This window comes from Lissotriton helveticus, chromosome 6, assembly GCF_964261635.1.
Source record: "Lissotriton helveticus chromosome 6, aLisHel1.1, whole genome shotgun sequence".
In the NCBI taxonomy this organism is placed as follows: Eukaryota; Metazoa; Chordata; class Amphibia; order Caudata; family Salamandridae; genus Lissotriton; species Lissotriton helveticus.
In genome coordinates, this window is record NC_136067.1 from 686,292,923 (window position 1) to 686,319,403 (window position 26,481).

General features: G+C 47.1%; 1 protein-coding gene across 2 annotated transcripts in view; it reads left to right on the forward strand.

Annotated features, from left to right (window-relative positions):
- Window positions 1-26,481, forward strand: part of CYB5R4 (cytochrome b5 reductase 4) — a 1,195,924-nt gene that overhangs the window by 715,511 nt on the left and 453,932 nt on the right. The window contains exon 10 of one of the 2 annotated variants that reach the window (XM_078648152.1): window positions 17,599-17,637. The exons of the other annotated variant lie outside the window; for it this stretch is intronic. Coding sequence (XP_078504278.1) covers window positions 17,599-17,637 — 39 coding nt within the window. The remainder of the gene's footprint in view (window positions 1-17,598; window positions 17,638-26,481) is intronic. 2 annotated transcript variants of the gene reach the window in all.

Here is a 26,481-nt window from a genome sequence, read left to right on the forward strand (position 1 = left end):
TGTGCCCCATAAGTACTTTCGGGTGGCTGACGGACCACTTCCTGCCAGTGTAGGTACCCCTTCGGGTCGTGTGGTGTCGTGCATTGTCCATGTTGTGATGTGATGTATAGTGTTGAGTCAAGTCAAAAACCTGTAAAACCAAACCAGTCACAGAAGTAAATTCCCCCCCTCTCCCAACTACCCCCCTCCCTGCTTCCCTGCTGTTCGGACATGAACCTGCCCGCCTCCCCAACTTAGCAGAGTGCATCACCCCAAACCCAATCAAAGTACTTGCGCGCTGGGGTGAAGGAGTCTCCGAGATCAGCGGCCTCTCAATCTTCTCCCCGGAGGCCCCTCGCCCAGTGTCCAATAGCGCGCCTCAGGTGCAGAGCACAGTAAGTCCAAACAACTGTTATCAGGCCGGCAATTATTGTTCCCCATTGTGTTCCTCGGCCACAGCCTCGCCGTGAGGTGAGTCTTCGCTCAGTCCACTACTTCTCGGAGTTTGGGAAGCCGGGACGCTGTCGGCCGTACGATCCTTCTGCTGCCGATGGGGTCGTCGAGGGTGGGCGTTCGTTCTCCAGCCGTCTAGCCAATCCCTTGCGGATTCGGGGTTGTCGAAGAACCAGGTCTTGTTCTCGGCGACCACTCGTAGTCGTGCGGGGAAGAGCATGGAGTACTGGATCTCTCTCGCCCGGAGCTCTTTCTTAACCTCGAGGAACGTCCGGCGTCTGCGAGCCACCTCCGCCGTGTAGTCAGGGAAGAAGGCCACCGTAGAGTTCTGGATCTTTATCGGAGGGGACGTTCGGGCAGCCTGTAGAGTGACATCCCTGTCTCTGAAATTGAACAGCCGGGCCACAATGGGTCTCGGAGGCGCTCCAGGTTTGGGCTGGCCGCCCGGCACGCGGTGCGCCCTCTCCACCGAGAAGAAGGCGGACAGCCCCTTGGGTCGCAGTTCATTGGTGATCAGGTCCTCTACGTACAGATCCATGGCTCTCACCCCTTCCGTCTCCGGCACGCCGAGTATGCGGACGTTGTTCCGCCTGGAGCGCCCCTCCTGGTCGTCGAGCTTCTCACGTAGCACCTTATTGTCCGTGGCCAGCTTTTCGACCGCCGATTGGAGCTCCGAGACGTCCTCCACCAAGGACTTCGTCACTACTTCCATGGCATTGACCTTTTCCGTCATCTTGTGGAAGTCAGCTCTGATCAGCGTAATGTCTGTGGAAATCGTGCCCACTGTCGTTTGCAGATGTGCCAGGGCCTGCATCACGTCGTCCAGCGTCGCTTTCTTTGGCCCCTGCGCTTCCACGGATCTACCAGCCGTCTCCTTCCCGGCCGTCGGGGACACCGCAGGCCTGTCGCAAGCATAACGGTCTATTCGGGTCTGCGTAGGCCCACTTTTCAAGCCCCTCCCCGACATGTCGCCAGAATCCACGGTCCCTGGGCAGGCCAGCGGCGGGGGACCGCGTTTACCCCTCCTGCGGCGTATGGTGTCTGCCGGTGTGGTGGGTTAAGTTCGTGGCAGGCAGGGCGTGGTAGCTGGCCCAGGGGGTCTGCTGCTGGGAGGGGGGACCGTTGCACGATGTCCAGCCGGGAGTGCGTGCGTAGAGGAGAATGACCCAGGCCCCACTCCTCTGGGGGCTGCTGTCTCCGCACTGTTCCCTTCTCAACAGGGGGGGGGGGGCGAGAGCCGGTGTTCAGGGGTCCGCCCGGCGCAGGCGGGGAGTGATGGGACGTAGGCGAGGGACGCGCCTGTACCCCGCGGAGCGCCGAGCCAGGCAGCGCCGGGCTCTTCAGGATCAGTCGCCCGAACCCTGGGCAGGCAGCAGGAAAAGGCCCCTCAGTCTTTGCGGGCAATGAGGCGGAGGTCGCCGCCCACAGTACGGCAGAGAAAGGCAGGAGTGTGGCCGGGTTCGGCAAAGTCGCGCCGGCGCACCACAATATGACGGCCCTCCGCTGTGTTACACTGTCGGGCTGCTGCCCACCGGTCGGGCTCGGGGAGGGGGGCGCACCCACCCGACTTCGTGTCAGTGCTGCTGGTCCAGGCCGCACTCACCCCCGGCCCCGGTGTCCACCCACCGAGTGGAGAGGTGGCGGCACTTCCGGTGTAGGTTCCCCCCGGCAGCCGCACTTCCTGTCAGGTCCGAGAATGACGGCAGTCCCCGGCTGCGCCGCGTCTCTGAGGCCTCACCGTCTCCGCGGTTGAAGTCCGCACTCAGCCGTCGGATCAATACCGCTCTTGCTGCCTTCGGCACCGCTCGGTCCCGGGCTCCGGGTCCTCCTGTAGGGGCCAAATAAAGAACGGATGAAGGACAGGATCGCTGGAGAGGCCGCTTTCACTGCGGAGCTACTCCTTTATGCTGCCGCCATCGTCGGCTGCAAGCCACGCCCCTCATAATGCGTCACTTTTAGCTAAAAGCAGGCCCCAGGAAATAAGGGGCTCAAGTAGTCCCAGGGTGGTTATTGGAGATAAAACAGACTTAAGACAATCCTCCAATGTTAGAAGCGCCTCTCCTTTGCCGCAGTTAAATATGATGCCAGAGGAGGGGTTTCGCGTGCCTTCAAGATTATCAACTATTGATCTCCCGCCAGAATCCACCCCATATGTAGTTTTACTGGGGTATGTTCCTGCCCTCCCACCAGGAAAGAGTGAAAATTATGGGCAATTGATGAACAAAGTAATGTTTTAGTTTTCCCAGAACACCATGGACGGAGCCAATTTAACTAATCATATAAATATGGCACGCAGGGTCAACTGGATCGGTAGATCCAGTAAACAAGGGATGGGAGACTGTATCATTATTAATTTTGACAACCCTATACCGCAGGCCGGATCTTTTCAAGGGGTTTTAGTCCCCGGCCATTAATGGGCACAGCAATTAGATTCTTACCTCTGGGGTTCTTTTATAGGCCGTTAACGCCAAGGGACCCGGCGAGATCTGACATGGAGAAACACTATCAGGGGGATGGCTGGTCAAGACTGAGATCTTTACATTACCCTGTTCCCTTAATGACACCACAGTTACCCCCGAATAGGCAATGTGACACCGGGTATAGAGTGCCAGTAAATAACAGATTTGAACTTTTGTCTGGCATGGAGGCCTGCGACCGGCTTGGGGAAACAGTACCTTTGGGGGATGGGCAGGTCACATTAGGAGCTGATGGGGCCAAGCAACAAAGGGGGAGTTTGAACAATTTTATCTCCTGGAACATAGCGGGGTTGGCTGTTAAGTTAAGGGACCCCAGATGGATAGCCTATGTGAAGCAATTTTTGATAATTTGTCTACAGGAAACTTGGTCGGTAGAGTGTGACCTCTTATTAGAAGGCTATAAGGCTTATTTTGTCCCAGACATAGCATCTAATAGGGGGAGACCAAGAGGGGGATTGGTCATCTATGTTTCCGTAGCTGTTGCATGTAAAATCCACGTAGCACCATCTTCACATTCAGATATCCTTGCACTAACAATACGTAGGGGGATCTGCATCGGGGGATTAATAATTTTTTATAATTTGATTTCCCCCCACCCCGATCACAGCAATATAACGGCTCTGAATGACTTTATTAATAACTCCATGAGTCATAGCCTACCTAACCTCATATTGAGCTGCCCTCGAATGCATGGATTTCATTTTGAGCACTCGGGTGAAGGGGAACGGTTAAATGACCTGATTAATGACCTAGATTTGACATCTACCATGGCTATATCGGATCCCCATACCAGATTCATGGTGCCCGCGTTTAAGGGTCACGGGAATGGGACTTTTATTGATTTTGTCTTAATTTCATCATTAATGCAATCCTTTGTACGTACTTTTTTAATTACTGAGAGTGAATTTAGTAACCATAATCCCTTATCTGTCTACCTGACCGGCCCTTGGGCAGTCAAAATAGGGGAAACCCCTAAATTGGGGCTACTTCGTCCAATTGATGGAAAACGTAGAAAAGGGGACAAAAGTAGCCCGCACTGTTACAGACCCATATCACTTATAGATTCTGTGGTGAAAGTAGTGGAGAGGGTTCTCCTGCAGAGACTTTCATTATGGGCAGAGGACAATAAGATCATGTCCGATGTTCAGTATGGGTTCTGTAGGGGGCGATCCACCATTGCCCAGTGCCTCAATCTTTTTTTGATACTGACCAAGTATGCAGTGGTTCATCAGGGGACTATTCACCTTGCCTTCATGGATTTGTCCTCAGCTTTTGACTGTGTTAACAGGAAGAAGCTCTGGCAGTCCATGAGGGCAATGGGGGTTGAGAACGTATTGTAGATTTCTTAGAAGACATTCACAGGTCCACTAAAGCAAACATCAGGTTCTCTCAGGAACTGAGTGTCACAAAGGATTTTAATATTAAAAAGGGAGTCCGACAAGGATGTATTTTGGCTCCCTTTCTGTTTAATTTTTATATTAATGATCTAGATAGCGTCTTGAGGGGGTTGGGGGCTGACTGCCCCAGAGTAGGCCGGCGTGGGATGACGGTCCTGTTATATGCAGACAATGCGGTCCTCATATCCAGGACTGAAAGGGGACTACAAGCACTTTTAACTTCCTTTGATGCTTTTATGTCAGACAGGGATTTGACAATAAATAACACTAAATCCTACATCATGCAGGTAGGGCTGCCTCCAAAAAAGAATTTCCAATTTAAAGTTAGAGACGCTAAAATTCCCCTCACTAGCACGTTCGCTTATCTAGGGGTCCTTTTTGATAACAAGCTGAAATGGGGCCCTCATATTTTGAAAAAGAAAGGGGACGTTGCTAGGGTGAATGCAGCAATCTTTAATTTTGCATCCAAACTGGGGAAAAAGCCCACTGGAGCTACGTTGCAAGTTTATAAGGCTAAATCCGTGGCTTCTGCAACTTATGGCAGTGAAATATGGGGGTACAACGTGGGAGACTGTTTACAAATTGTGGAGAACGCTTTTTTGAAACGCTTATTGTGTGTCCCACGAGGAACATCAAACCTAGCTGTCCATGAGGAACTGGGGATCCAGTTTGTTAGTGATGTATTTTCCCTGCGCCCTCTGACCTGCTGGTTAAAAACGTGGTTAAACCCTGATATCCCCTTGACTCATATGATCCTAAAAGACTGCCTGTCATTGGACAATTCGATCGCAGTACCGTGGTTGAACTACATGAGGAAAGGTCTTGTAGGTCTAGGGCGGGGGGAGTTATTTGTGAACCCTCAACGTATCAAAAAGGGAGACGCGGAGGCAACAAAAACGACCTTACTACTAGAAAGAAAACTGACAAGGGAAGCTAAAGAGGTACAGAAACCTAGCGTTCGGACATATATTATGTTAAAAACAACACCAAGAGCAGAGCCTTACCTCTTGGGTACATTGTCCAGGTATGAGAAATCTTTACTACCCAGGTTTCATATGAACTTGTTTCATCATATGCTTGTAAGACCAAAATGTTTTATTTATAGTAAAGTGGCAGTTCCCTGCGGCTGCGACGGAAAGTCTCCGGAGGATATGCTGCATTTTATGTTTTTATGTAAATTGTATGAATTCCCACGCAAACGCTATCTGGTCCCTCTTTTAAAAAAACTTAATTTTGGTCAGGTCGGCCAGCTATGATGTACCTACAATTACTGAATGGAGACTGCATCATTTTTATAGTGGAATTCTTAAAATTAGCTGTTAAGTCTAGGAAGTTTATGGACTTGTAATGAATTATTTTACATTTTAATCAATTATTTATTATTTGTATGCTGCTATGGTGGTCACTTTAATAATACACTGTCACTTTTTTTGGCCGTTTCAATGTATTGTAACAATTTTCCATCTAGTGTTTCAAATTAATCGCTGATTGGTTATTGCTGCTGATATTATCTTACATAATGAATTATTATCTTTGATGTATTTGTTCGTGTAACTTTTTATGGTTTGCAATTCAAACCGAATAAAGTTTCTTTGAAGAAGAAGAAGAATCTGTTTTTATGTTGTAATCCTTGTTTCTAATTTGTCCTGCGTCCTGAGTGTGTTATACTCAGTATTTTTAATTGCGACCTGAGCTGTGTGTTTTTCGTAATCTTTCACACTCGCACTTTAGACGATGGGGCCCCTCCCCAAGGAGGCCATATTTGTTGTGCTTCACGTTCCGCTCCAGTTAGCAGGCCAGCTTTTGTGCGGCGTCTCGCCTCAGACCACTACTTAATGGCCTGTCCGGGCCCGTCCGCACCCGACTGGGACCAGGGACCACGACCCCTGGTCAATTCAATGCTATGAGAAGAAGTTACACCACAAAACAATTGTTAGAACTTTGTCGGCCCCCTGCTCCCAACTGTCAAATGATTGCATTATACAAATCCCCGTCGGGCTACCGAGCACTGTATGTTCTCTTTCTCATTGGCACTATTGAATGATGACGTTGGTAAAGTTCCGATCCCTAAGCAATGAACCTGGGATTCCCAAGCACTCTGATTTATTAGAGAAGACTACGCATATAGGCACACCTCTACTACATCAAGATTTTACATTCTACAGCATCAATTGTCGATCGCTCCTGAAGCATAGAGCTGACATTTCCGATCTTTTAATGAATAATCAACCTGATGCCGCCTTTCTAACAGAGACCTGGTTACATGATAGTTCAGGGCCCGATGTGGCAGCAGTACTGCCTATTAACTACTCCATCTCCAGGAAGGATAGGAAATTAAAGCTGGGAGGTGGCATTGCTATTATCCACAAAAGTTATATTGAATGCAACTGTGAGGATCTATCTGTCAATGACTGCGAAGCCTTAATATTTAAACTTATGCTCAAACCTAGGTTCACTATGTCTGGTATACTATTGTATTGTCCTCTGGGCCAAGCTAGACCTTGGGCACTGTTGTTACCTGACCTAATAACCCTTTATGTTTTGAATGCTTCCAATTTTACCATCTTGGGCGACCTGGATCTTCTCTGAGATGACCCTGCGTGCACTAAAAGTGTGGCATTCATTGCTGATCTCGAAGCAATGAATATTCAACTCTGTAATTCAGGTCCCACCCATGCAGCAGGTCACCTGCTTGATCCAATTTTCTCTAATTTGTCGGATCATATCTGTCCCCCTGCTTTTCCCCTGTGTTGGTCCGATCATTTCGCAGTTACCCTTCTGTTGAAAGTTGTATCCTGCCCCCCGGTAGTTGCCACTGGACCGAAACCTAAAGTTCGACACTGGCCAATCTCGTTGTAGAAGCTTTAAAGTAAACCATTTTTTAGCTGACTCCAGCTATCAAAAAGATTGCTACTTCAGACCTTGGCTCTATACAATGCTGGATTTCTCTTTTCAAAAAATGTTTTGGCAACCATCGGTTGCCAGACCCTTGGTTTACCAAGAGGCTCAAGGCTTAAAAAATCAAGATGCAAAACTCTAGAAAGGCAGTGGATGAAACACTACCAGACAAATGCCAAGATGGCCTATAAAAAGGCTCTAAGTGACTATCACACTCTTTGCAAAGCAGCTCGTGCTGAGTTTGTCTCTCATAAAATCTCTCAAGCTCATAACTGTCCTAAAACTCTTTTTAAGGTGGTTAAAGAGCTATCTGGGTCTAATACTCAGTCCATCCCGCTTACTCTAACTAGAACGTATTATGAGAACCTTCCCCTCTACTTTGTAGATAAAGTCGAAAAAATATACTCTGCGCTGACCAGTGGAAATGTGGTAAATATTTCACACACTAACGACACAACTCCTATTGCTACCAGTGTTGGGGTGACTCAGACTCACTGTAATGTCAAATCTTCTGTTAAGCTGGAAGCATGGTCCCTTTTGGAATTCAGCGCTTTCAACCGACTTCTAGCAACCATCAAATCATGCTCCCCTTGTGACCTTCTTCCTATGTCTGTGATGAAACAGCAAGACACCCCCACTCTCCTGCTGATTATGGTCCTCCTCAATGCCTCCTTACAGGGAGGTTTTGTTTCTCCGGAATGGAAACATGTCATGGTGCTCCCTCTTTTAACAAAAAAAAACGCAGATCCAACTATGCCATCGAACTTCCGGCCCATTTCGTTGCTCCTGGTCTTTTCTAAGATCCTCAAAAACATGTTAATTCCCAGTTGACATCTATTGGCGAGTCCCAGAGCCTTCTTCACCCCTCTCAGTCGGGTTTTAAAGCAGGATTCTCTACGGAGTCACCGAAATGCTGATGCATCGACTAGATCAAGGCAACACAGTGGAACTTATTTTACTCGACCTCAGTGCTGCTTATGATACGGTGTCTCACGCTGTTCTACTGAGAGTTTTGCATTCCTTGGGCCTTGGGGGCTCAGCCCTACAATGGCTCCATTCTTTCCTAACTGACCACACTTTTCGGGTTTTCTCTACCTCGGCAAGTTCTAAACTCCCTCTATCACCCTATGGAGTTCCCCAAGGATCGATGTTTAGTCCTTTGCTGTTTAATGTTTACATTCGTCCAAATTAATTGGAAACAAAACAGAAGTCATGATCCTAGGGAAAGAGCAAGATCTCTGGGGATCTCAACACTGGCCCTTTGAAATGGGTGCCCTACCTCAGCCTGTACATCAAGTTCGTAACCTACGATTCATCATTGACGACCACCTGTCAATAAAACAACAAGTCATGAAGGTAGCCTCAACCTGTTTTACCATCCTAAAATGGTTAAAGAAAATTCTATGGATGAAACCCCACTCCGCTCAAAGAACGGTAGTTCAAGCCCTGATTACATCAAGGCTAGACTACAGCAATGTTCTATATTTAGGATTTAACAAAGCTACGGTACAAAGCCTGCAGGTGGTGCAAAATGCGGCTGCCAGACTACTGTGTCAGATCCCGAAGACCATGTAGGTTGCCGGCTCTCTCCGTGATCTTCATTGGCTAAAAGTTGAGAATCGTGTTAAATTTAATGCCTTGAGCTATATGTTCAACTCTATATACCTTCTCGTCATTTGCGCTCTGCCGGACAGTCGAAATTCACTATTCCTAGAATGAAACTCATTCGGATGCGCGGTAAGTCCTTCTCCTTCATTGGACCCTCCCTATGGAACTCTCTTCCTAGCTCAATGCGAGAATAGACCATTTTCGTCAGCTTCCGTAGAAGAGTGAAGACTTGGCTATTTAATCAGTACTTTTCTCTTTCTTACTTCCCTACCAGGCTGGCACCAGGCAACCCCTCAGGGTAGCCGTGCGCCTTACAAATTAAAATAACATTACATCCAGAGGTGTTCCAGTGTCTTTTCTGTGAGTAGGGATAACCCTAGCTCGATCTTTTCACCACCACCAGGAACGTGCAATGTCAGCACTCTGGCGCATTGGAGTCCCAAGGAATCTCTAGCTCAGAGACGCATTCAACGTAGAGTGGAGCTCAGGGCTTCTGTGTGCCTTCCCACCGATACATCTCTTGCTCCAAGTTCTAAAGAAGTTCAGGACCGACCGGGTACAAGTCATTGAAGTGACCCCATATTCGGCAGGAAGAATATGGTATCCAGAATTCCTGGGCATGGGTATCTATCCGCTGAACAGGCTGCTCATTCAGGAGGATCTCATCTTGCAGCATGAGGGCCGGCATCTGCACCTGAACCTTCACAACCTTACAACTCCATGCTTGGAGATTGAGTGGCGACAGTTGAGTGTCTTTGATCTTCCTCCTGAAGTTATTAACATCATAATGGCAGCCAGGTGTCCCTCAATCAAATCTGTACATGTCTGCCATTGGGATAAGTTTGTGACTTGGAGTCAGCGATGTGGAGGGCGCAAGGTAAGTGGTTTTATTTATTTTATTTTCCCTATTCCAGTCGTCTGTCCACTCCCTACCGGCTCCTCCCCACGGCTCTTACCTGAAACTGCCATGCCTGGCCCTGCCCAGGCATTAGTAGTTTGCTTCCTAAATTACAGAGATAGGGATTGCATCCTTAGGGTGGCCTGAGGATAAAATGATGTTTGAAAACCACTCTATTGCAGCTTACATCAATAAGCACAATGACAGAGAAAGTCCTATGTGGAAGTGAATCAGAAACTGAGGGTCATGAATTTCCAGGATATGTAGTTCTTACTTGCGAGTTTACGGGTAATGGGTAGGGGAAAAGTCACTTTGTCGAACAGATGCAGGAGGTGTGGAACTGGCTTAAGAGATGAGACAAGCTGCTTCTGTCCCGAGAGATTGGTTCTCTGCCTTGAAAGGGGTGTTCTGAAACCACAAATGGAGGAGGACAGAATCAGCAGATGTCTCACGCCGAAATAAATGCAACCAACCCTTTAGATTGCTTATCCAAGAAGATCTCAAAATGGGGAGAGAGAGGAGGGTTCTGGGCCTCTGTTGTCATCGGGATCACTGTTGAATAACATGCAAAATACTGTCCTAGTCTAGAGAATGAAGTTATTTGGAATGGAAAGTGGTGGAGTAGGACAGTAATTGACAAGAATCACACCCTGTGGAGAAGAATTAGGATATTTGGAAGGGTGCAGCAATTGGTCACAATTGTCCTTATGTTTTAGTTTAAGAAATGTGTTGGATGTGAAAGTATGGGGTAAATGTTAAATGAGCGGTATTTAAAAATGATTAGCTGTGTTGTTCTGTGTTCAGAGGGAGGAGATGTAAGTAGTTAGAGCTCACCCCCTTTACATGCAGTGTGACAATTCTGATATGTCACCAGGATTTTCCCCCTTCCTTTGGGAATAGGAGGCTGGTGGCCTTACACAACATGGGGGGGCTCCCTCAATGTTGTTGGGAGCCTGAACCAGATAGTGCCTGCCCACAGATTGTAAAGCCGTTGCATTTCATTCTGGGGCGGCTCCTCCACTTGATTGGAGGCCGGTCACCCCACTCAAATTCCCCCCAAAGCACCAGAGAAGAAAAATAAAATGGTAAATTTTTACCATTTTATTTTTCATCCCCCGAGCCGAGCATCAGGACAGGGGAGGGGCTGCTGCTGAGTGACATCAGCAGGTAAAAGGGTAGGCTAATGCACTGTTTAAAGTGTGCATGTCTTTTTGACTGGCCGTATTTAGATGGCCAGCCACACATGGGCAGCCCCCAATATGTGATTGTACTGTGTAAACTGTAAAGCAATTGAACTTTCGGGGGATGTGCTACTGTCTTTGCTATATGTTTAAACAATTGAATAAAATGATAAACAAAATGTTTATATACCAGCTCTTAATGAGCCTTACTGTTAAGCAAGTGACTTAAAAGAAATATATTTTGTAGTCAAACAATCCAAATTAGTGGTATCTTTGTCACTGAATTGAAGAGTCCCAATTGGAAAATTCTATAAGCTTAATTTGAACGAAAAAACAAAAACCCTACTCTAGTGCTGCTGGGCAGTAAGATAGACATTCTTCCTCATGTCTAAAAGCCTTACCTTTGAAGATAGTGTATAGTCGGGACTAGGAATGCCCGGTTACTCACCGGTAATATCCATTACTCCGAGTCCTGGTCTCCCCGTCCCATTCCTTATACGGGAGCAGCTAGTCTGCTCCACAGAACCCCTAGCCTAGCTGAGCTGTTTGCACTTCCCCCAATATGGCGCCACCAATCCGGTGAGGATAAAGGGAGAAGTGCGTCATAGAACATCCTGAGAATACCAAAGAAAATCAGAACGAAACAGACAATCACCCAAAGAAAACCCAACCAGGGAGGGAGGGAAGGGCTCAGGAATGGGACGGGGAGACCAGGACTCGGAGTAATGGATATTACCGGTGAGTAACCGGGCATTACCTCCTCGTCCTGTCTCCCCGTCCCATTCCTTATACGGGAGCCCATACCCAAGCACAAGGTGATTGACAGAAAAAAACAGACCACAAAGGTTTGAGAAAACAAACCGGTCCATTCAATGCACAGAAAACAGTACATTGCAAACAGCATGCACCGCAGAAAGGACAAGAGCCCCAAAGGCAGCAGAGGCCGCCATCCCCAACTGAAGCATGCAATGGGCAACAAAAGTATGGGGAGAAGCCCACATGGCAGCATTTCAAACGTCCCTCAAGGAGGCCCCCTCGAACAGGGCCCAGGAGGACGACACGCCCCGGGACGACCGACCCCGAACAGAGGAAGGCAGAGGACAGTGGGCAGAGTCGTAAGAGGAAACCACAGCACCCCGGACCCACCAAGACAAAGGGGACAAAGAAGGACAAAGCCCCAGCCTCGAGAGGCCATAGGTGACAAAGAGGGAATCAACCGTCCCGAAAGCAGTCGTACGCGCCAAGTAGATGCGGAGAGCCCTCAGCACATCCAAAGAATGGAGGAGCACCTCCTCAGGAGAGGCAGGAGCCGGAAAAAACACAGGGAGAACAACATCCACCTGACAGTGAAAAGAAGACACCACCCGAGGGAGAAAGAACTGACGCGGGCGGAGAATCACAACACCCTCGCAAAAGCGCAAGAAGGGGGGGAAGCCATCAGCACCCCAATCTCACCAACCCGCCGGCCAGAAGGAATGGCCACCAGGAAAATAACCGCAGCCGAAAGGAACTACAGGGCCACGGATTCCAAAGGCTCGAAAAGAGGACCCGTCAAAGCCCGCAGAACCAGGGGAAGACCCCAAGGAGGCACAGGAGAACGGGAGACAGGACGCTGAAGCAAGAAACTCCGCAGAAGGAGAGCCACCAACGTGGCGAAAGAGGCAACGGAGAAACCCCGAAAGCCAAAATGGCAGCCCACCGAGCCAGCAGGGAAGAAACAGCAAGCCCCAGGAGGAAACCATCCCGCAGGAAGTCCAACACCCTCACCGCCTCACAGGAGGCAGAAGAGAGACACTTCCCAAGGCACCAAGAAGAGAAACATTTCCAGTGACGGGCATACGATATCAAAGCGGAAGGACGCCGAGAAAGCCGAAGACAATGGGCAACCTCCACCGAGCAACCCAGATCCAGAAAACGCAACCTCTCAAGTGCCAAACCCCCAGCCGGAGGCGACACAGGGAGGCAAGGTCGAGAAGAGGAACCCTCAGAGGGGAGGGACACAGGGGAAACCGCCAATGAGGGCGAACAGAAAAGGTCAGCAGAAGGCGGTACCAAGACCGCCGAGACCACTCCGGAACAACCAGGAGAACCTCCGCCCGATTCCAACGAATCATCCGGAGGAACCACGGAAGTAAGGCAAACAGAGGGAAGGCAAACAGCAGACCCCTCGACCAAGGAACCGAGAAAGCATCGGTGGCCCACGCCAGCAGAAAGGGAACGATGCCGCAAAACCGAGGAAGAAGGGCGGAGACCACCGAGGCAAAAAAATCCAGCCAAGGAAGGTCGAACCGTAGGACAAGCAGATCGAACAGATCCGGGGACAGACAGATGGACACCGAGGACGGGAACACCAGGCCCAAAGATTCCGCAGGCCCAATCTCCTTCCCCGGAAGATAGACCGCCGTCAGAGACAAGAGATTCGACTCGGCCCACAGGCCAACTGTCCGGGAAAGGAGAGACAGGGCACGACACATGCCCCCCTGGTGAGTCACATAAGCACGAACCACCTGACAGTCGGTCTGCACAGAGACCACCTGACCCCGAAGGAGAGGAGCGAACCAACCAAACCGCCCACAACACCTTCCAACCCGACGACTGGAGGGACTCGAAGCTGGACCACCGACCCTGAGCCTTGGAGGCACCCAGAACGGCACCCCACCCCAGAGCACTAGCATCCGTGGACAAAACGACCACAGACCGAGGAGGAAGGAGTCCGAACCCCCGGGAAAGAGAGAGAGAGGGGACAACCACCACTGGAGATCTGCCCAAATCCCCGCAGTGACAGGGAACAGATTCTCGTAGACCAAGGAGGCAGGAACCCAGTGCGACAGGACATGATGCAACAAGGGGTACAGATGCAGCCTGGCCCAAGGAAGGAGAAGCAAAGCGGACGCCACCTCCCCCAGACTCCGCAACCAGAGACGGGCAGACACCCGGGACTGGGACAGAAGCCAGGAAAGGGGACGAAACAAAGTCAACCGGCGTCCCTGTGAGAGAAGAACCATGCCCATGCGGAAGAGAGCCCCCAGGAACCACAGGGACAGGGAGGGCACCAGGGAGGACAACCTGCGGATGAGAAGGAACCCAAAGGAACCCAGCAGAAGACACACCTGATCCACATCCGACAGAGCCCGTGAAAAAGAAGGAGAGACAATCAACCAGTCATGGAAACACCAGCAAACCCCTGGAAGGAAGGATACCCACCAGAGGGGCCAAGAGCTCGGCGAACACCCTGGGCGTCGAAAAAGGGCCGAAAAGGAGCACCCGGAACCGACAGTGCAGGGCCCCCACAGGAAATCTGAGAAAACGCTGGACTTCCGGGAGGACAGGAACGTGTAAACACGCACCCATCGGATCCAGGGATGCCAGGAAGCCCCCCGGCAGGACCAGAGGCAGGACGGACTGGAGCGCCACCATCCAGAACGGACGGAGGACAACGAAGCAAAAGAGCCGCATCAGAACCAAAACAGGACGAAGATCCAAAGCGTCTTTCATGGAGACTAGAAAGATAAACGAATAGCAACCCCTGCCCCTCTCCAGAGGAGGAACCTCCACAATAGCCCTCTTCACCAACAGGAGCCGCACACCTGCCAACAAAGCATCACTGCGCAGTGGAAGACGGGGCAGGGGAGTCCAAACAAAACCCGGAGGAGGAGGAGAGGAAAATTCGAGCCGGTAACCAACTGAAACAGTCTGAACCACCCAAGCAACCGGAATCGACAACCACAGGGCGCGGAAGGGCCGGAGGCGACCGGCAAAGGCAGACAGTCACTGGGAAGAGGGGGAAGTGGGGGTGTCAACACCGGCAGAGGCCCGGGGTATGGCACTTCCAGGGGCCCCCCGGTCACGACACCAGCCACGAAAGGGCTGAGAAGCGCCACGAGCAGGAGGCCCAAAAGCGCGACGATAACCAAATCCATGACCCCTAGAAGGAGGGCGGACCGGAGGCACGAGCCTGCGGTTCCCAGCAGAATGCTAGACCATACCCCCCAGCAGAGGACCAAACACCCTGGAACCTTCAAAGGGCAACTTAAGGAGGACCGATTCCTGGGAAGAGTCGGCCTTCCAGGAACGCATCCGCAACATGACGACGGGCAGCAATGGAAGCACCAGAAGCAGCCGCCGCCGCCTCTAACAGAGACAAAGAGGCGAGGCATCCTCGCCGTCATACAGCAGAACCTATAGGGACTGGAAATCCACAATGAGCGACTGAACCATAAAGATAGAAATGCAGACGCCTGGACAGAAAAATCAGAAGCAGCATAGGAACGCTTCACCACCCCTCCAACACGCTAATCCACAGCGTCCGCAGGAAGGGCGGCCTCAGAAACGACCAAACCCCGAGAGGAAAGGCCAGCCATCAAAAACCAACTGTCACAGCCTGAGGTAACACAGCAGCAAAACCCTCAAGAGGGTAACGCCTGGACAGGAAACGAGGAAAAGCAGACTTGTCCACCTCCTACTAACCGCGAGACAGCACATAGCGTACCGCCCTGCGCAAAGGAAAAGAGCCAGGAGCAGGCAGGACATACTGCGTAAAGAAGACATTCTCCAAAACAGCATCCATAGGAGGAGAGAAGGCCAAAGTGGACCGCACATGGGTGGACAGTTCAGCGAGCTCAACACCCTGAACAAATCGACCACGCACACCCTCAACATCATCATGACCATCGTCATCCACAGGAGCAGCGTGCGCATCCAAAGAGACACGAGGCACCATGGGAGGAGGCCCAGCCGCGTCCCTAGCCAGGAAAAGCAGCAGCCACAGCCTCATGAAGAATGAGGCGCAGGGCAACAAGAGGGGAAGCAGAGGAAGAAGCCTCGGAATCCATGCCAGCAACCAGCGGAGTCCAAAACACCAAAACAGGCAGAAGCATGGCCAAAAATCCAGCCAGGAAGGACCCCAAATAAAGGACACAAAGTCCCGAGGACACGAAGTCCCATGAGAGCTGTAAAAATAGGCCGGTACAAAAGGTACAGGTAGCAACCAAATTCACCCCCAAAAGCACCGTGTAAACACGAGCGCCGCGCCTCCACACACCGAAAACCCCAGCCCGCTAAAGCAGGGCACATGGGGAATCAAGAGAACCACCCAGAAACGGCTGCTGAAGCAAGCCGAGCAACCAGGTAAGAGCGGACAAAGTAAAACGCCCGCTAACGCGAACCGCGTGAGAAAAGGCAGACCGCTGGCAGAGGCAGGGCGGGGGGAACAAACAGCAAGAAACAAGGGGCGGCCGCTAAAGCAGGCCGCCCAACAAGAAGAAAAAACAAAAAGGAACTCACCAGAAGACGAGGCAAACTCCTAACAGCACAGCACAGCCAGGCAACAGGAACTGGTGCAGAAAAAAAAGAACAGGATGTTCTATGACGCACTTCCCCCTTTATCCTCACCGGATTGGTAGCGCCATATTGGGGGAAGTGCAAACAGCTCAGCTAGGCTAGGGGTTCTGTGGAGCAGACTAGCTGCTCCCGTATAAGGAATGGGACGGGGAGACAGGACGAGGAGGTAATGTACAAATCCATTTCCTTGACAGGACGTATTTGTACCCTTCTCCAGCCGCTGATAACCATCTCCAACACCCCCAGTGTTTGAGGCCGATTAGTGGGTCTTGAGCACATTGTATTTCATTGTGAATCAGAGTGAGGTACTTCTTCCTGCAGGTTGTGTTTCAGGCACATATTCAGCTACGATGCACTGACAAATGGCACTTGGCTACTTAGAAAGAGTTGCTTAATAACCAGCAGGCAAACCGGCTCAAGCATGGACGCTTGCTACTGAGATGGTCTGTCGTCCTGACAATGGATCCTCAGTGTAAAAGAACTTCTCACAGAAAACATTTTCCAAATGCTTCACACAGTGGGGAATGATGGCATTTACACTTTTAAAACTTTGCACTACCAATATATAAGATAAAGGTACAAATAAAAAGAGCAGGAGGACAGACACCAACTCCTGTGGCGTCGTCTTTTCAGTTGGTGGTATAAATAAACAAATTGCATTTTTTGAGGAAAGCACAATTCCACAGCATTGTCTAAATATGGATTGGCAAAATCATTTGGTCTGGCCTTTCACAAAGCTACAATACCTCAAGTAATTACTAGATGTTCTTTTCGCATTAGAAGAAACAATGTGAAGCCTTTAAGAAGACTGCAGCCCTTCAGAACGTTACTAGATTTCCCTCTGAAGTCAAAAGCAACTGCTTAACAAGTGTTTCACAAAGCTGCAATAACTCACGTTTTTACTAAATGTCCACCTTGATTAAGATGCAATTGCTTCAAATTTCCTTACAAAGTTGAGAGGCTGGCCCTTCAGCACAAAAATGTGCATGTCCATTTTTGCTGCTCTAATAAAATAATTGAGTTGTAGTTTTGTCCGTTATTTAGACAGCATATTAGTGACTACTGGGTTAACTAAGCCCTCTTAGTAATGGCTGTTCCTTATACCGAACTATCCCTGTTGTTATTGGTGGAATCTCTGCCTGCAATTTCATTGGCCAATTCCTTACCACGTGACCGGGAATGCTCCCATTTCCGGTACCACCGCGGCTTGCTTCATTGATCGTGAGGTTTTCCCATGAATTACGAGGACCCTCATTGTGGACCTGTATTTCCATTATAACTGGAAAGCGGATTCCGATTGTTTTCGCAAGTATAAGGTTAAGCATTATGCGTCCTGTGTACTAAGCAAATCGTGTTTTGATTCACAGAATTGCCCGTTATCTTGACACCGCAGCAGCGGCTATCGGGTAAGCCTATGTTCCTTAGAGCACAATTATAGATAATTATCCCTGCACTTCTTGCTCTAACTATTGGCCTCATTTTTCCTATAGGAGTGGCTATTATTTAAAAAATATTGCATATCACCGAGCACACTCCGGCGTTTCCGGGTAAGCTCAGCACAGTTGGTGCAATTGTATGGTGGAGGTTTACTCTACACTCCCCGCACCTTACCTGTTAGGTCTCCTTATTATTCCCTGACACGGTTCGAAAGATCTAATAATACTCTGCGTCTATGTTGTGACTGTCATGCTTTGTGATACAGTTATGACTACATGCTCGGTCACGGAGCTGTTGATTACATTGCTAGCGCTGTGTACATACGCTTTCACTCTCTTTTTTCTGTCACTTTCTCTATTTTGCATGCACAATCCATAATAGGGTTATTGCCTTCTCTTGGGGCCTCTGTTTTTCTGGGTCATCTGCACGACTTATCGTGATTGGCACCCTGTGGTCCTACAGTGCATATCTATTTACTAACAATGATTGGTTGACATGCTATATATGTTTCTAATTTATTGTTGTTTTCCCTCCCCCCTCCCTTTCTCTTTTTTTGATTGTGTATTCTGGCAATATAATCCCACAGTGTGGGCATTCTGTATATATGTATTTTTTAGGCAATCTCTTGTTGTCCTGAGGATGAACCTTGTATTACAATAGGGTTCGAAACGTCATCGACTTTAATACACTAAATGCTTATGTATCTTGTGATTTATTATTTGCATATGTGTATATTTTGGATTGTCTGTGTATGATTTATGATATTCAGACTGTCACAATTTGCCTAAAAATCTCTTGTTTGTCCTTTCTCGAGTGTGTCAGTTGGGCACCGGCTGGTGTTCCACTTGTATCACACCTAACTTTTATGTATCTTAAGCATTGGAAATTAAACTGTCCGACTGGACATTTGATATAGAACTATTCAGTCTATATTTATTGAAATTTATTGTTTTCTGGTCTAGGGACATTGTCTCTGTTAATACATAATTACCCAAGGTCCCTAGCTTACTGCACTTTTGGGTACCCTTGTGTTCTATATATAATAAAAAGCTCTAATAAATTATGCTTGATTTCAGTAGGATAGGTGAAAATGCCAATGCTGGTATATGCTGCTGTATGAATATTGCAACTTTTCATAAATGTCTTGATCACTACTATCACAGGTTAAGTCAAGTGCCTTCTAAAGTATTGTTGGGAATGTGTTCTTTAGACTGGCATTATTTCTGTCCAATGAACTGCCCACTGCCTTATGCAATTAGCTGTGGCAGGAAGAACCAAAATGCAAAGAAATAGATAAAGATATTTGGTGAAGGATATATATATGTATATAATTCCTTAAGTTGTTACTCAAGGTCCGTCTAGAGTCAAATGCTAAATCTTCACATCACTTTCGCGGAGCTGCAGTCAGTTTGTTAAGGCCTTACTAGAGCTCACTCTCGAGACAGATGCAAAAGCATTGAAACCCTTTCCTGAAGCTGCAGTTTCCCTAGTCGTTTCTAGGTATCCCTCTCAAGTCAAATGCAAAAGCTTTGATATTCTATCTTGAAGGTGCACTTCTGCAAGTCTTAACTAGGTGTCCCTCACAAGTCAAATGCACTAGCATTCTTACACAAAGCAGCAGTTCATTACTAGGTGTCCCTCACAAGTCAAATGTTAAAACATTTATATTCTTTTGTGAAAGTGCAGTTCTACAAGTCATTACTAGTTGTCCCTCACAAGTCAAATTCAAATGTATTGAAATTCTTACATGAATGTTCAGTTCCACTAATCATTACTAGGTGTCACTATCGAGCCAGATGCAAAGCATTTAAAGTTTTATAAGAAGCAGTAGTTTCACCATTCGTTGCTAAATGTCCATCACAAGTCAAAATGAAAAGCATTGAAACTCTTACATGATGCTGCAAGTCCTGATATTCAGTGTCCTTCACAAGTTAAATGCAAAAGCGTTGAAATTCTTAGACAAAGCAGCACATTCACTAGTTGTTACTAGGTGTCCTTCTCAAGGTAAATGCAAAAGCATTGAAATTTCATTACCAGACCGGAGGCTACATTATGCATTAATATTTTAATGCAGTCACAAGCAGCCGCACTACATCATAAAGAAAACAATTCTAAAATGCAGTGAACAAATGGTATAAAAGGCATGGGGGCAAACAGACTGCCTCTTTTAAATGCGGCTCTCAAGCAGATAAGTTCATTTTATACTCTCCTTATTTTCTACTTTGTACTCTTTATTAACCATTTTGTATTGACTTTAAATTCTGTTATCATAGACTTAAGTCATGTGATGTCATCAATTGACCTCATTTCCCCCCCCCCACCTCCCATTGATTTCCAATCTATGGTTATCACTCCCTCCCCGCCCTCCCCTTACCGGAGCTTGCCTCCACTTCTACCTCAGTGGGTCCGCACCTTTAACGTGGGGGTCCTCCTGTCGCATTGTCCTTCTTAAAAGAAACAAACCACTTGCGTTAATCACGCGGGTTGAATTCCTTATCCCGCGCTTTTAGACCGATCGGTTTATGGCCTGTGACACTCCGTTTTAATTGACGCGAGAGCCTCGCGTCCTTCACTAATTTCTTTTGACTCTGTTCAGCCCCCTCTGCGTCCCTTAGAGGAACACACCTTAGCGAGGGCAGCGCAACGCGGTTATGTTGCTAACTGCTTTCTTTTAATCTCGGTAGCAGCTGTCCCTCGAGCGCTTTCACGAGCACTTGCTGACAGTTACCAGCTGCTGCCGGAGACTGTGCCCCATACGCGTATTTTTCCTTTCCTATTACACCAGCCGGATTTGACTAATTCTTGCCTTAAAAAAAAGGGGAAAGGCAGATTACTCATTTTAAACAGTTTTGCCCACATCATGTCCCAACTCCACTCACAACTCCTGAAGGACCTCAATACTGCCAGGGTTCTTATAGAAAGTCTCGGTTTCATTATAAACCGGGAAAAATCTATCCTTACCCCCTCCAAATGCTTGGAGTTCCTCGGCTTCACCGTAGATACCTCGAGATGCCTTCTCCTTCTTCCCACCAAGAATATTGCCAAAATTCGCAAAGAGATCAGGTCTGTTCTAAAACAAGAGTCTCTAACCCTGCTGGATTTAGCCAGACTTCTGGGCCTCCTTTCTTCTTCCATTCAAGCTATCTTTGTGGGACCTCTGAATTACTGTGCTCTTCAGAGAATAAAAGGGAAAGCCCTCGGGTCTGGTCTATGGTACGGAGTTCTCGTTTCCTTAGATCAGGAAGCCAAGTCGGAACTCTCTTGGTGGCTGGAGAATTTGTATACCTGGAATGGCAAAGCAATCTTCGGCTCGGCCCCGGAATTTTTCCTGGAATCAGACACGAGCCTTCACGGTTGGGGTGCTCGCTTCCTCGACCAAAACACGGGTGGTTTATGGTCTCTTGGGGAGTCCTCCCATCATATAAATTTCTTAGAGCTTACGGCAGGCTTATACGCCCTAATGAGATTCAAACACTCACTTCAGGGCAGATCCGTTGTCCTCAAAATGGACAACATCTCCGAAGTCTCCTATATCAACCGCCTTCGTGGGACCAGATCTGCAGACCTCTCCCATTTAGCCAAGAAGCTCTGGATGTTTTGCTTTGAACACAAGATTTCCCTGAAGGCAGAATACCTCCCGGGAAAGTCGAATCTTTCTGCAGATTGGAACTCGAGATTCCTCTCAGACTTCATTGATTGGAAACTCAATGTGAAAGTTTTCAATGCTCTGATTCGCTTTTGGGGTCCTCTGGATGTGGACTTATTTGCGAGCAGATTGACTTTCCAGTTGCCGAAATACTTCCGCTGGATGCTTGACTCGGGCGCTCTTGCGGTGAACGCCTTTCTCCAGTGCTGTTCTCACCTTCAGGGTTACGCGTTCCCTCCCTTTGCCATGATTCAAAGGGTTCTGCAGAAGGTGAGACAAGACCAGTGCTTCTTGGTGTTGATAACTCCCTTTTGGCCTTCTCAGGCATGGTTGCCGACAACCCAGGAATTGTCCTGCGACATTCCCTTCCTAATTCCAGCAGTCAAGGATCTGGTTTCAAACGCAGACGGAGAAGATCACCACCTAATCCTTTCAGGGAATTTGAACCTTCTTGCTTGGAAAGTGTCAGGCAATCCAACGAATTGTCTGGCCTTTCGTCATCAGCTCTCACTCTCCTCGAAGATTTCTGGGCACCAGGAACACACTATAGGTACAACAACATTTGGAGAAAATGGTTTTGTTGGTGCATGGAGAGGAACTGGGATCCCGTGGAGGCTCCTATCGTAAATATAGTTCACGTCGAACAATTTGACAAGGGCCTTTTCTATAGATCTATTAATTGTTATAGATCAGCAATCTCTGCAGGGCACTCCCTTGTCAATGGTAAAATGGTAGGTAAGAATGTTATCATTTGCAGAGTTCTGAAAAGTATCAGACTGAAAAGACCTCCTAGACCTAAATACCAATCCTTGTGGGATGCTAAAGCTATTTTAGAACTTTTTTCATCTTGGCCTGATAACGCTTCACTTAATAGAAAATGCCTTTCCATTAAACTCGCAACTCTCTTGTGTTTAATTTCTTGTCGTATAGTTTCTGATGTAAAATGTCTTGATATTTCTAATAGATCATATGATATGTATGGCGTTAAGTTTGAAATCCTTAGAAGGACCAAAACTATGTCAGACTCTTTTTTTTATCCTCGTTTCGATCTGTGTAAAAGACTCTGTGTTGTAGACTGTATGAAAGAGCATGTCTCTATAATGAGAGATGTTCGCCCTTAGGATGCTAATCAACTCCTTATTTCCCTTGTTAAACCCTTTAAACCAGTTGCTTCTTCTTCCATAACCAGATGGGTCAAGTCCGCAATGAGCCTTGCTGGTATTGACCTATCTAAATTCCAAGCCCACTCTCTCAGAGGTGCTATGGCCAGTAAATCTTTCTGGTCTGGTGGTAAGTTGGATGATATCCTGAAAGCGGTTGATTGGTCCAATGCATCCACTTTTGCTCATCACTATTGTAAACCTATCAAGCATATGTCTGATGCTGTCCTTCAAGGCTACCAACATTCGTAATGTAGTCTCTGGTCTTGTAATAAAATTGTGATTCTCCTATTAACATGACCAGAGAATCTGGATTTCATTAAAGACACGGAGGCTAACATTATCCCACCCGTCCCTCCCTTGGACGGAGTACTTATTGCTATAATTATTATTATATGCATTTGATAATACTGCCTTTACCGCTTGAGTTAATGACCTATTTAACATTTTCCTCCTCCTTTCCAGATAACTCCAACTGATGGATTATTCTTATCATCTTTGATTCCTCCTCACTTTGTTTCCTCCTTTCGGAATCCTGTTTTCTTCACTCTCAAGATCAAATTGGATCTCACCCTTGTGGAACTTTTGTTGCTTCGACTCATTTAAAAGAGGCCGTCTGTTTGCCCCTCATGCCTTTTACACCATATGTTCACTGCATTCTAGAATTGTTTTCTTTATGCTGTAGTGCGGCTGCTTGTGACTGCATTAGAAGATTAATGCATAATGTTAACCTCTGTGTCTTTAATGAAATCCAGATTCTCTGGTCATGCTAATAGGAGAATCGCAATTCTTTTTTTAAGCTACTGTCCATTAGTCAATACAGTGTCCCTCAAAAGTCAAATGCCACAGCATTGAAGTTCTTGATTGAAGCTATAGTTCCATTAGCCATTACTAGGTGTCCCTCAAATCAAATGCAAATACATTGATATTCTTTCATGAAGGTTCAGTTCCACACGTCGTTACTAGGAGGTGTCCCACATAAGTCCAGTGCAGAAGCATTGACATTGTTTTATGAAGCAGCAGTTTCGCTTGTTGTTAATAGGGGTTCAGTTCAAGTTAGAAGTAACTGCTTCAAATGACCTGTACCAATCTGAGGGGGTGTGGGTTTAGTGTGTAAATGTGCATACACACTTTTGCAATTTTAATCATTTGTGTGTGTTTGCCATAGGATTAAATATTTGCCAAAGATGGTTCATATTAATGAGTCAAAATTACAGATTTCAGTACATTTCTTAATTATTTTTAAAAAATTGTGATCACACCCTACAGTTTAAATGAACCTTTATTAACTGTACAAGTATGCTGAGATAACTCATTTTGGCTGTTTATGCTTCGACAGATGTAAGCTTTGAGAGTTGACAGTAGTGTTTTTTGCATACTGACAATGCTTGTATAACACTGCAATAGGTAGATGCAATTCCACAAATAGTTAGCAGAGGGCTCTCTCAAGTCTGATATAAGTCGTTGAAATGTCAGTCACAGACGTGGGGGTGTGGCTTCAACCTAGAAATCTGCATAAACACTCTACCTACTCTACTTATTTGTGCTAATTTATGGTAGGATAAATAAATATACCAAAGCTGGTTTATAGTGAGGAATGAATATTGCAATTTACCATAAATGTCTTGAGAGTTATGAAAATAATTGAAAACCCTACTATATTAGGGACCATCAGTCACTTGGAAGTGCAAGTGTCTAACAAATTTCTATTTATGGGGAATTATTTTATAGGTGTAGGTATACTTGTGCAAGGGCACGTATCTGAACCGAACATGAATTCCTGACAATGAAACACAATCACTGGAAATGCAACAGGTCTTGCATTTGCTTGAGTTAAAGCTATTGGCATTGTAAATGACAATATCTTTTACCCATTTGTTATGGAGTAGAGTGAAATTATGTGGGTTGGATTGGAATTGTAAGCAGTGGAATTGTGTGTCATAGAATAGTGTGGGGTGGATTACATTTGTGTATTGAAATTATGTGGCATAGTGTGTGCAATGGGATTATGTGAATAGTAATTATGTGGTATTGAGTGCACTGGAATCATGTGGAGTGGAACTGGGTGTCATGAAGTGTAATTATGTGGATTGGTATTTTGTGTTGTGGAGTGGTATGTAGTGGAGTTTAATTATGTGGTGTGCTGATGGATTTTCTGGCATGGTGTGGATTGGATGTATGTGGTGTGTTGGGTAATTGTTTTGTTGAGTTGAATTATGTGGTTTGTTGAAATATGTGGTGTGGAATGGAAATGTGTGGAGTTGAATTGTGTGATGTGGAACTGTGTGGTGTTGAGTGGATTTATGCTGATTGGAATTATGTAGCATGGTATGGAGTGTATGTATGTGGAGTATCTATGTGGCATAGAGTGGTTTATATGGGGTGTATTTATGTGTTATTGAGTAGAGAGTAAATATGTAGAGTTGAATCATGTTGCTTTGAGAAGTATTATGTGCAGTGTCATTATGTTGGGTAGTGTTGAATTCTGTGGTAGTGAATTCTGTGGTGTGGAATTGTGTGGTGTGGAATTGTGTGGTGTTTTATGTCACAGTAGACATCCAGGTACGACACAAGGAACCCAGACAAGTGGAGCGATTCTCTATTCCGTATCTTCTTTAGACTAATCAAATAGGGTTCACATTAATTAGATTACCGGATTTGCCCAAGATTACACAATGTAGTTAAGTGAGAGAGTCTGGATTAGAACCCTCGTCTGCTGGTTCCACAGTCAACAATTTAAGCTCACGATCTTTTCTAAGAAATCAAAAGTGTATATGGCTGATGGTGTGTGTATTCTGTGTGTTTTGTATCAGTATTTAGAAGAGAGGATGCCTCATGCTGTGCTTTGGACACTGCACATGGGGTGTGTTTGAAATCACAAAAGTTCATTTTACTGTTTAAACCACACCCTTAATTACATAGTCCTCGCCCCTTTTAAAGACACCCCAACTCTTTTTTCATTCCTATTAAAGCCCAGGGCGCAGAATCGTACGAGGCATTTGTAAGTGCATCAAAGGTGATAATTCTGTTTAGAGTCAACCTAGCAACTCTGGTCAGCACACAGGCAGTCAGATGTGTGAAAACACACAGAATATGACCATGGAGAAGAGCAGAGAGAGTAAATGTGCTGCAGGAGGAAATGCCAACCACTTCTATGTTTTTAGGTTTCGACCTGGCGAGGGCACGAAGTGCCCCTCCCAGATCGAAAACTTTTGTCAACAGTATGGATGTCGGCACCGCCTCTGTTTCTCATTGGCTAGCTCCATAAATGGACGCTAGCCATTGGCAAACAGAGGCGTCCGTCATCCTTCGAGGCGACTCATGGGCGTTCCTTGGATGTTTTTCTCATCCAGCCCCTTTGGACACGTCATGCGGCTGGGGGCGTGTTGTGTGTTTTTTTTTTTTGGGCCGCCTTTCATTTTATCATTTGCCCCGACCTCTGGTGAGTGCTTGCTGCTGTCCTGCCTTCCTCTGTGTCCCCCCTCCCGCCGTCCCCCCTCCCGCTCTCCGTGTGCCCGTCTCCCCTCCCCCCTCCCGCTCTCCGTGAGCCTGTCCCCCCTCGCGCTCTCCGTGAGCCTGTCCCCCCTCCCCCCTCCCGATCTCCGTGAGCCTGTCCCAGATCGAGCGCTTGCAATTGTAGTTATGTATAGATCACTGTCATATATGCATAATTCGATTACGTTGCTAGCATATCTTTAACTTTTAAAATATCTTTAAAACGGTGTTTAAAAGAACGAGGCGTGCACCAAGCCCCTTTAAAACTTAATGAAACATTTTCCCAGCCTATTTGACTTCATTGATAGCTTGCACTGCGACACAAACGTTTGCAAGAGATCGCTCTACTCTTCCTCATCAACTTTTTCACAACGTGTGTATAATCCCTGTCACGAGTCAAACACTCCTTTTATTCCCCTTTGAATTTTATATTTTACCTTACTCCTTCTTCAGATCTGTAATTGAATACTTCTAATCATTCAGTCATTGAAGGTAGTCGAGTCCACCAGGAC